At 40.2% G+C, this 12,158-nt stretch overlaps 1 protein-coding gene across 5 annotated transcripts in view; it reads left to right on the top strand.

Moving 5' to 3' along the window:
* LOC122559826 (POC1 centriolar protein homolog A-like) overlaps positions 1-10,118 on the top strand; it is a 120,547-nt gene extending 110,429 nt beyond the window's left edge. For 4 of the 5 annotated variants that reach the window (XM_043709917.1, XM_043709913.1, XM_043709916.1 and 1 more), the window contains one exon: positions 9,404-10,118. In XM_043709917.1, coding sequence (XP_043565852.1) covers positions 9,404-9,502 — 99 coding nt within the window. In that variant the 3' untranslated portion in view covers positions 9,503-10,118. Of the gene's footprint in view, positions 1-4,902; positions 4,994-9,403 lie in introns of those variants that run through there. The other variant, XM_043709915.1, reaches the window with a different exon arrangement.
* The last annotated feature ends 2,040 nt before the right edge of the window (positions 10,119-12,158 follow it).

Consider the following 12,158-nt stretch of genomic DNA (forward strand, 5'->3'; position numbering starts at 1 on the left):
GACCTAGAAACTATTCTCGATTGTCAGGAAAACCCATCTGGTCCACTAATGATCTTTAGGGAAGGAAGCATGGCACTCATCCACAAACTCCATCAACAAACACATAGACCTGGACCCAATATACCGGCCACTACAGCGGACAGCTGAAACTGACAACCGGAAGCGGCAGGGACAGGCCACTATAAATGCCGGAGGAAAAACCACAGAAGCGCTTCACAGGAGGCTCCCAAGCACTGAGGATGTCACCTAGACAGGGGACGAAACGTCTGCAACAAAAACTTCCAGCTCGGCGAACAGAACCACAGCGATAATGAGATTTGTGTGGAGCATGCTAATATGCTAGAGAATTTTGAGATCAAGAAAGAAGTGGTGTTGGATCTTTTGAAGACCATCAAGGTGGATAACTTTCCAGGGCCCAATGGTATCAACCCCAGGGTTTGAGAGAGGCAAGAGAGGAGATTGATGGGAAATTGACCAAGATCTTTGAATCCTCACTAACCACTGGAGAGGTCCCAGAGGACTGGCAGGTAGCTAACGTTGTTCCTCTGTTCAAGAAGGGAAATAGGGATAATCTAGAAAACTATAGACCAGTGAATCTCACATCAGTGGTTGGGAAGCTGTTGGAGAGAATTCTTAGGGATAGGATTTATGTGCATTTGGAAAAGAATGGCCTAATTAGGGACAGTCAGTATGGCTTTGTGCAGGGCAGATCATGCCTTACTAACTTGATAGAATTTTTCAAGGAGGTGACGAAGGTGATCAATAAGGGTAGAGCAGTGAATGTTGCTTACGTGGATTTTGGTAAGGCTTTCAACAAGGTCCCTAATGGTAGACTCATTCAGAAGATTAAGGTGCATGGGATCCACAGTGGCTTGGCCGCATTCAGAACTGATTTGCCCAAAGATGACAGAGGGTAGTGGTTTTTCTGGCTGGAGGTCTATGAATAGTGGTGTTACTCCAAGATCTATACTTCTGCTGTTTGCGATACATACCAATGACTTCGATAAAAATGTAAATGGGTGGGTCAGTAAGTTTTGCAGACGATGCAAAGATCAGTGGAGTTGTGGATAGCTTAGAAGGTTGTCAAAGGATACAACGGGATATAGATCATTTGCAGATGTGAGTGGAGAAATGGCAGGTGGAGTTTAATCCAGGTAAGTGTGAAGTGCGGCACTTTGGAAGATCAAATGTCAAGAAAAAACATACAGTTAAATGGCAGGACCCTGAACAGCATTGATGTACAGAAGGATCTTGGGGTTCAGGTTCCTAGTTCCCTGGAAGTAGCCAAGCAGGTAGATAGGGTGATAAAGAAGGCTTATAGCATGCTTGCCTTCATTTATTGGGGAATTTAGTACAAGAGTCAGGATGTCATGTTGCATCTTTATCAGACTTTGGTTATGCCACACTTAGAGTACTGTGCTCAATTCTGGTTGCCATATTACAGGAAGGATGTGGAGGCGTTGGAGAATGTGCAGAAGAGGTTTACCAGGATGCTGCCTGGATTAGAGAGCTATAAGGAAGGCTAGAAAAACTCGTGTTGTTTTCTCTTGAGCAGCAGAGGCTGAGGGGAGGCTTGATAGACGTCTATAATATTATCAGATGCGTAGATAGGGTGGATGGTCAGATCCTTTTCCCAGAGGTAAAATGTCTAATACTAAGGGGCATGCATTTAAGGTTAGAGGGGGAGAGTTCAAAGGAGACATGAGGGGCCGGTTTTTTTTTTAGAGAGTGGTAGGTGTCTGGAACTTTACTGCTCGGAGTAGTGATGGAGGCAGATACAATAGAGGGATTTAAGGGACCACTAGCTAAGCATGTGAATATATCTTGAGAGTTCTTATACTCCACAACCACCTGATGAAGGAGCAATACTCCAAAAGCTTAGTGCTTCCAAATAAACCTGTTGGACTATAACCTGATGTTGTGTGATTTTTAACTTTGTACACCCCAGTCCAACACCGGCATCTCCAAATCACGAAAATGCAAGGTATGGAGGGATATGAACCAAGGGCAGACAGGAAGGGATTTGTTTCATTTGGCGTCATGGTCGGCACAAAATCGTGGGCCGAAGGGCCCGTTCCTGTACAGTACAGTTCCATTTATAACATGATGCAAGTGCAGATTCCCATAATGTCAAATCAATCTAGTATCTTTGCTTTTATTTTTCATTAGAAGGAATGTTAGTGCTGCTGGAGTCTGGAAACTATTCTTGCACAACCTTTAGCAACCTCACATTAAATTTGTTGTGGTAGTCTCAAAGCAGTCTTTTTGAGGGACACAACTTTACTTTGAGTTTGTCAGTGCCTTTATGTGACCTTTGTAAAGATGGCAGGAGGTGTTTCCTGGACACACGAGAAGCTGTGTACTACAGGAAAAGCTCTTCAATAGTTTGGAAGAGTGTGCAAACTTCAGTGATAGCTACAAACCTGGAAAACAAAGTGACAACTAGCACATTGCAAGTAGTAAATTAAGGATAAATGCAAAGATATGATCTACCTTGCAGTATCCTGGAGCCTGGAAGCTGTCCCTGCACAGCCTTCTAGTACCCCAGATTAAATTTGATAGATTTGTTGCGGTAGTCACTAGAGGTCTCTTTGAGGGAAGAAAATGGGCATCCAGCAACTTTATTTTGAGTTTGTCAGTGAATCTCCAAAGTAATAGCCGTTACCAATGTTTTACATAGTAAGAGTAAAGATGCAAGGCAATATAGTTTGTGCACTTTCTCTTTAAGTGCAGGACGTGAGTTAACATTTTAGTACTGACTGGTCAGAGGTGCAATCTTTAGGGTGTGACATTAAACTGAGACGCTATCTGCCATCTTGGGTGGATGCAAAAAGATCTTTTGCCACTATTTTAAAAACTGGCAAAGGAATATTTACAATGGTTTATCCTGCAATAAATGTAATTATGTCAAAATTGAGCAGTTTTAATGAAATAAATCGGAAGGTCTATTTTCACCATATGATTAATGACTAATAACTGAGGGTAAATCATCAGTGTGGGAAAGGTTACAAGACCGGACTCCTTCGGAGTGCTGGCAGAAGGAGTTTACTAACAGAAATAATAGTGAAGGCAGCATCAACAAAGCTTTAAAATTTGTGGAAGAGAAATTTGAAAGGATGTGTTTGAAGTGTGTTTATTTTATGAGGCTCATGATCACAGTTGGCTAATATATGGAGTTGACAATTTATAGCAGTTTTCTTATTGTTTGTTGGGCTTTTTTAAGCAGCAGTTTAGATTTGGTCTATTAGTTATTTAGACAAAGAAAGCTTTATTGTGGTGGACAGAATAGAGTGTTCAGTTCATCCAGAGATCGATGTCATTAAGAGTTCTTAACGCCTGGCGGAGTCATCCATGACAGTAATATTGGAGAGTGGAACCAGACAAAATGCAATCCCAGTCCTCAACAGCAATTCAGGCTGAAGTTGTGATATCAGCAACTATGATGGTGGATGAGGGCTATCGAGTAGGGAGATCCCCAGGCATCAAGGCTTCCTTGCCATTGGAACTGGATCTACTTTCAGTCAAGGACCATGTTGTCTGTAAATATGTAGCAGCATTCCAAAAGTTAAGATGTTCTGCACAATTCATCCTCCCATACCTCAGTGGATGATGACACTGTTAGTGATTGAATCATCATGGTCTGCATTCAAAGGAAGTATAAACCCCTGAGAAGTGAGAGTGCTTGGGAGAAGCAGAAGTGATTGTTTTGAAATAGTAGAGCACTCGCCCCTGATCTTGTGCAGTCTTTGGTTGGTAACAGCCTTTGCTCTTCCCTCAGGCTGTTGCAGAAAATGGTGGCTTCTTACCCTCGATCTTCTTGCTCCTCATATCTCCTCAGCTATCCCTGTTGATATGCCTTATTTTGGAAGGTTGGAAATCTATGCTGTGTCAGTCACCTAAAGGATGGCACAGTGGCTCAGTGGTTAGCACTGCTGCCTCACAGCACCAGGGTCCCAGGTTCGATTCCAGCCTCGGGTGACTGTGTGGAGTTTGCACATTCACCCAGTGTCTGCACGGATTTCCTTCCACAATCCATAGGTGTGCAGGTCAGGTGAATTGGCCGTGCTAAATTGCTCATAATGTTAGGTGCATTAGTGAGAGGGAAATGGGACTGGGTGGTTTACTCTTCGACGGGTTGGTGTGGACTTGTTGGGCCGAAGGGCCTGTTTCCACACTGTAGGGAATCTAATCTAAACCCTCTTAGCCATTGTCATGGGTAGCTACTCATGAGATCAGGCTGACCATTGTCCCTTTGCCCACCTGCATTCAAAGGTTAGTTTTCACTCTTTCGAAGGCCAAAACCTCCTTATTTGCCTAAACATTGCATTTATAATAGGATAGTATGATGGCTGATAAATCTTTTGTTACTTATACAAGGCTAGTTACTACTGTAACACCAGTTAAGTGAAGTCTCATGCTACACAGAAAATATTAAATACAGTTTTAAAGGGGACCCCAGTTTCCAATAGGTGTTATGCTTATGGTATTTTCTAAACAACAGATGAGAGGAAATAAATCAGAGGGATAATCAAGCTATTCAGACCAAAACAAGGCATACTTTATGGTGATCTTACACAACATTGTTTTAACATTCCAAAAGGGAGACATTTAGTTTAATATGAATGTGATGAAGATCATAACGAGCAAATGTTAGAATATGTCCAATGTCATGCAAATCCATAGATATTAGAGTCCTGAAAGGTTTTGCTGAGAAAAAGGATTTGTGTCTCATTCATCAGGGCAAGTGCAAGAATACCAAATCTCAAGGGGAACAATAATTCACACTGCATGAGAAACAGCACTGATTTGTTGGCAAGTGGGCTGTGTTCAATGCATTGACTCAACAGAGTATACTTGCCACCCAGTCATGCAGTATACTTTGCTTTTCCCTTTGTATTGCAGTCATCAGGACTGACTTAAGAGTTTCAACAGTACTCAAGTTCTATACTACCATGAAAAGTTCATCCCACAGGCGACTGACTGTGTGGAGTTTGCGCATTCTCCCCGTGTCTGGATGGGTTGCTCTTCGGTGGGTCGGTGTGGACTTGTTGGGCCGAAGGGCCTGTTTCCACACTGTAAGTAATCTAATTTAATAATCTTATATTAAGTAAATATTTTTATAATTGAGCAGATAGGAGCCATTTTCAAAACCTGTACATTTCCTACTTACAGAAGATAAATATTCTTTGAATATTCATTGTTGTCATAAGCATAAGTTGCAGTTAAATCTCTATTATTTTACTTCATGGATTTCCATTTATTTTATAAGTTCATTGACCTTGTTAAGTCAACAGACAGGGAATATTGTTGAAACTCACTCTGTTGCTGCTAGCCTTACTCAGAACATGACGAAAGAAATCCAGAGCTAGTATCTCTTACCACCTCACACTGCAGTGACATAAAGGAGCTTGAATCCTTATTGCACTTTCCATAATTGCATAGGTTTGCAAAGCCTTGCTGGCCAATAAAACACTCCTGAATTGAAATCTCGGTTGTAACATAGAGAAATGTGCTCATTTCCATGCAGCCAAGGCCTCTCAAACAGTACTGAAACAGTTTAGGTGGTGTGTTTAAGTGATGAATATTGATCAGGACGTGGGGAGAACCATTTTGCTGTTCAGATAGTACTATAGGATTTTATAATGTCCAAAGCTACTTGGTTTACCATCCCATCTGAAAGACAAGATCCCAATGACAGTATCGAGCAATTCAGTACTGTATTTAAATACCAGATAAATTAGTTGTTTTAGAATAGATCTGATTGTATAATGGTAACATCCCTACCTCTGTGCCAGAAGTTCTGGGTTTTAGTACCATTTCTGGATTTGATGTTCGCAAAATGTGCATTCATAAAGTGGCCCGAGTGTCGGCCTATAAATCCTATCAATACAGCTGATGACAAGAGGTATGAGTAGAAAGGTTTCTTGGACAGACATCCTACAGAAACCAATGGCAAACCACTGTTAGGTTTGCCAAACATAACCATGAACAACCCAATGGAAGTCCGTGGTCACTAATGCTCTCATAGAGCTGGTACCTGAAAAGAGAAAATATAATCTGGAATTGCCTTCAAGATCCTCACCTCTGAGTCAGAGCTATCTCTGTGCCATAGCTGCCATCTTAAACATGTTTAACTATCTAAATCTAGATATTGCCACGAGTGGATTGACTCTTGCAAATGAACTCGGGATATTAATTTATTGACATGATTAGGAGATAGCCAGTCAAATTTGTCAAAATACAGTCAAAGCTGATCAAGGACCCTGAATTCAGTTCTTTTTGTAAAACTGGACTGCACATTTTTCAGTTTGCTAAAAAGTTATTCTTGCTCAGCAACAAATGTTAAAACAGCAAAACAGAAATTGCTGGAGTAATGCAGCAGCTCTGGCAGCATCTGTCCAATGATCCTTCATCAGAACTGTGCTGTTCTGAAGCATTAGCTCAACATGTTAACTCTGTGCTCTCTCCACAGATACTGCCAGACCTGCTGAGTTTCTCCAGCAATTTCTGTTTTAGCATCTGCAATTCTTTGTTTTATTTTGACTTTTAAACAGCATTGCAGTAACTCAAAAGTAAAGATATAAAAAAATGAGTTTTTGAAAGCAATATTTAAGGTCTGTAAGTAGAACATAGAAGAATACAGCGCAGTACAGGCCCTTCGGCCCTCGATGTTGCGCCGATCCAAGCCCACCTAACCTACACTAGCCCACTATCCTCCATATGCCTATCCAATGCCCACTTAAATGCCCATAATGAGGGAGAGTCCACCACTGCTACTGGCAGGGCATTCCATGAACTCACGACTCGCTGAGTAAAGAACCTATCCCTAACATCTGTCCTATACCTACCACCCCTTAATTTAAAGCTATGCCCCCTTGTAATAGCTGACTCCATACGTGGAAAAAGATTCTCACTGTCGACCTTATCTAAACCCCTAATTATCTTGTAGACTATTAACATAGCATTCATTACGAGTGCTATTTCAGTTAAAATCCTAACTTAGGTGTACTCTTCTTTTGATTAATAATAAGTTGTAATTTTTTTTCAGTCCCTGCCACAAACTCATTACAGTAGACAGCCCAGATAACATAGACTTTGGCTTTAAGCTCAAAGAAAAATAGACCTATTGCCAGTTTCCAATTGTGTATGCAACTGGAAAAGAAAGATTTACTATGTGCACATGTCTGAAAATATCGTTGTGAATTTGTAACTTGTAGTTTCTTACTCTTAAACTATTGAGCTAGTTTGATATTCCTTTGTTTGCAACTTATTTGTCTCATTCCCGAATATATGGGTCCGGGTCTCTTGCTCTCATCAGAAGTTCATTGATCTAGTGTATGAAATATTCTTAAATGGAAATCTGGAGATCTGTTTGTTTTCTCTTCCTTCCAATTTCTCAGGAGACAATAGTGTCAATATTGCCTGGTACAAAACAACAAGCTGTTTAAACTTTAACTTGGACGAAAAGATTAATTGTCATATGGTAGAAACAGCAACAAAAAGCTGGACTATGAAATATGGAGGGATGTGTTCATTTCTGGCAATCAAACTTTCGGAAAGGTGTTAAGAGCTTGGAGAGGGTATAAGAGATTTGTTGGAAAGGTTTTCATGGATGAGACCCTTCAGTTGTATGGGGAGATTGGAGAAGTTGAGGTTCTCTTTCATAAAGCTGAGAAGGTTCATGGGAAATTTGATGAAGCTGTTTAAAAATGTTGTTTCAGAAGAATAAAAGACTCTGTTTCTTAAGACAGGAGAGTCAGTAATCAGAGATCCCTGAAGCATCAGAGGCTTAGAGGTGAGCTTAGCGGTTTATAAAGTCATCATGAGGAGCATGGATAGGGTAAATAGAAAAGGTCTTTTCCCAGGGGTGAGGGAATCCAAAACTGGAGGGCATAGGTTTAGGGTGAGAGGGGAAAGATATAAAAGGGACCTAAGGGGCAACTTTCCACACAGAGGGTGGGACCTATGTTGAGTTAGTTGCCAGACGAAGTGGTGGAAGATGATACAATTACAACATTTTTAAAAAGGTATCTGGATGGGTACATGAATAAGAAGGGTTTAGAGGGATATGGACCAAATGCTGGCAAATTGGACTAGATTAATTTAGGGTATCTGGTCGGCATGGACAAGTTGGACTGAAGGGTCTGTTTCCGTACTGAATATCTCTATAACTCTACGACACCATTTTAAAATGAGACTTGAGAGAATTTTTTGTAAACACAGCTGGTTGTTGTGACCTGAAATGCACTGCCTGAAAGCAGTTCAATAGACATCTCCAAAAGAGACTTGGATCAGAATTTGTAGAGGGGGAAAAAAAGTCATACAGCCAAATCTTTGTGCATCATTCCCTAAGCAAGTCCTTAACATTTTCATGTGTTGACAGCCCTGCCAACCTTGTGTTAGGAAGTATGTCAATTACTGGACTCTAATTTTACCTTTCTACTTCATGCGACATCATTAAATGGTTCATTAGATCAATGTGGGTGTAGAGAAACCTTTGTGATGAAATCTAGTGTCAAAAACAGCAGGTTATATTTACTTAGAAAATGTTCCATGGCATTTTACCCAGAGGACTGGTAATGTAGAAGAGGTTGTAGAGGTATGATGGGGCCAAGCATTGAAGATCAGAATTTTACACTTGATATAGGAAACCAGCATTGGTCAGTGAGGATCAGATATATCAGAATTTCTAGACAGCACCCTGCAGAAGCCAATAGCAAGCCCCTATTGGATTTGTTAAGCATAATCATGGACCAACCGAATGACAGTCTGCGGTCACTAATGCTCTCTTAGAGCTGGTACCTGAAGAGAGAAAGGGGCATAATCTGGAATGGCCCTCAAGATCATCACCTCTGAGTCAGAATCGAGAGTGGGTTTTAGGACAGGTCAGATTCAGAAGCAATTAAGAGGATAAGAGACTGGCAAAGAGGGTCTTGGAGAACTTGAGCTGAGGTGTGTCCTACCAGCCACTCAGTGATCTATCACTAATTTTTGTAGACTTTTAAGCACTATTATAATATTTTTGTATCTTTTCTTCCAACCAGTTACAGCCAGAAACTTCCTTTGCATCAATCTGGTTTGAATTTAAACTCTGGTCCCTACCAACACTTATTTCAATAATGAGACTGTTATTTGTCGATGTCATTGGTTTCTTGTCAGCATTGGTGAAAGATTAGTAGGGTAAAGTTCCAATGGGTGCTTTAGTTTCCCCTGAGTACAAACACTTAGAGTTCTTAAGTTCCTGATTAGATGTTGAAAACCACACCAAATAATCACTCACTAAAATAATGCCCTAGAGTTAACCACAGCTTTATTCTGTCCCTTAATAAATGTCTGCTAATGCATTACTTCATCTACAGTAAATGTCCAGGTCATTAAGTACTGTATTACATTTTGTCTCCAGACAGTGTCGATCTTAGAACAGCGCTTGACGATGACTGAAGACAAACTTCAGGAGTGTCTAGGCAATCAACAGACTGTGCAACAAGTAACGTCATCTTAGTTAATGAAAAAAGACTGATTTTTTTTTGGAGTTTGGATTTTCTACATTTATTCTTTGGTCATACTGCATCATTGGTCATTGATTGGACATTGTGTTAAATGGGAAGAATCAACAATTAGTTCTTCAAGTAAAAAGGTACAACATATTGCACTCCGATGTAATTGGATTCTGGCACTGAAATGGTAAAATTGCTGCTACCAAACTTCCCCACATCTACTTTGTGTGTATGAGACATGTCTATTCCATTTTCTTTTGCATATACTCTTTTACAATTGACTATTTCACACACCATTCAAGTGGAATAAATTGGACATCTGAGCATTTTTCTATCATGAACATTCTCCTTTGTGTAATGTGGACTAATTCCTTCATATATCATATGATGTGTACAATTCTGTCTGCACTCTGAGGCACATAATCAGGGTGGTGGCTAAAGTTATACTGAATGTGGATTATCTTTCATGTGACTCTGTAACTACTTAAAACTGTCGCTTTGAATTTGCATTGATTCCAAATTCAGATTGACTTGAGTTCACTGCCATAAGGTGGTACTTCCTCTATGTAACACATGCTTTTTAATGTAACTTTTTATAATAATAAAACTCTATCCATTAAATTTGAGGATGCAAAATTTTTAAAGAAAAATATTTTCAACTTGTATTTGAATTATCGTGACATTGTTAATTGGTCCATACTAATCAGCTGTGGCTTAATGGCAGCATTCTCATTGGCTTCTAGTATCCCAGTTGCTTGATTATGGGATTTAGTGACATCAACTGACACTCCTTTGAGGAAGCTTTATTTTGTTTGTAGTTAGGTCTTAAACGTATTTATAGCTTTAGTGCAACCTGCACAGAGACATCTGTTTCCCTGGAGTAATCAGGAACCTCTTAATATTTTCCCTAGAATGTTAGAAATGTTAGAACTTGCACCATAATTAATTTAAGGAGTGATATTTTAAGACAGGACCCAATTCAAAGGCAAAATACTGTACTTGCTGGAAATCTGAAGCATCAACACAAAAGTTAGGTGACTTGGCCATGCTAAATTGCCCATTGTATTAGGTGCATTAGTCAGGGGTAAATATAGGATAGGGGAATGGGTCTGTGTGGGTTACTCTTTGGAGGGTCAGTGTGGACTTGTTGGGCCAAATGGCCTGTTTCCATACTTTAGGGAATCTAATCTAAAATACTGGAAACAGCTGGCAAGCCAAGTTTCATCTGTAGAAAGAGAAACTGAGTTAATGTTTCAAGTCTGACTTTTCAGGTGTAGCAGGTTTTATGGAAGTACAGAGCAAAAAGGGTTTTTTGGGTGTAATGGAAGTGTGGACAAGGCTGTCGCAGAGATGACAGTTGTGAAGGTGTATTCTGCGGGTGTTATGTCAATCCATAATGACAATTAACACCAGCAACAACCCTTAAATTATTAAAGTGTAAATAAAAACAAAGTGACTTCAGATACTGGAAATCTAAAACAAAATTCATGTGCTCAAATAGTGAATATATCTGGTCATATTCATGGTGACAATGAGTTAATATTTTTTAGTGGACCCTTCATCACAGCTGTTTTAACACATTCTGGTGGTTAACTGCAAAAAAACACAACTGTCTTCAAAAAAAAAGTTATCGTGACATTTTGACACATTTCTATTGATAAATTGCCACACAAATGCAAGCACTATTTTCAATGAGTCAATGAGGAGGACTTGCGCTTTAATGATAAGCCCTCTGGAGAAATTATTTTTCTGTTTCTAGTTTTTGATTAAGCATTGCAAGAAAGTGACTAAAGGTTTCCTGTTTACTGACCCCCTGATAAATGTCAAACAGGTTTACAAGTTCTGGAAAACCTAAGCTTCTGTGTAGTGAGCAAAGGAGCTCTGAATCTATTTCGGCGTGTTAGGACATGAGATACAGGACTTAACTTGCCAAGCTTCCAGCCTGTGATTTTCCACCCCATTTTGTGAAAGGGCAGGAAATTGTTCTTTGAGGGCAGGATGCCAGGATAGGGAGGCAGTGAAGTGTAATATCCCAGCTAAGATTTCTAAATCGAGTGAAATAAAACTATTTGCATGTTGTCTTATCACATTACTTCCTGACTGAGGGTGTGAGCTTTACAACATTTAGACACAGGCACCGACATGTGCCTCATCACGATATGTAAGCAGATTTCTGAGAACAAGGTTTGGTCATTATTCGCAGTGAAGTCTTAAGCACGTTTTTTTAAAAACACATTTACACCCCTTGAGTAATGGCTTGCACATCCTTGGGACATTCCAAAGCAGTTCTCTTTGTTGTTTGCGCTTCTGTTAAGTGTTTATAGGTTTTCTATACATCTACGGTCAACAATAACCAGTCACAGGCAGGGGAGATTCTGGATTAGTGGTGCTGGAAAAGCACAGCAGTTCAGGCAGCATCCGAGGAGCAGGAAAATCAGGCAAAAGCCCTTCATCGGGAATACAACATCGATTTTCCTGCTCCTCGGATGCTGCCTGAACTGCTGTGCTTTTCCAGCACCACTAATCCATAATCTGGTTTCCAGCATCTGCAGTCATTGTTTTTAACAAGCAGGGGAGAGACAATCCATGATTTTTTTTACCATATAGTCAAGTTCCTGTGCAAGCAACCACCTCAAAACTAGAGTAGTACTCTGCTCAGGG

The sequence above is a fragment of the Chiloscyllium plagiosum genome, chromosome 19 (genome assembly GCF_004010195.1).
Source record: "Chiloscyllium plagiosum isolate BGI_BamShark_2017 chromosome 19, ASM401019v2, whole genome shotgun sequence".
NCBI lineage: Eukaryota > Metazoa > Chordata > Chondrichthyes > Orectolobiformes > Hemiscylliidae > Chiloscyllium > Chiloscyllium plagiosum.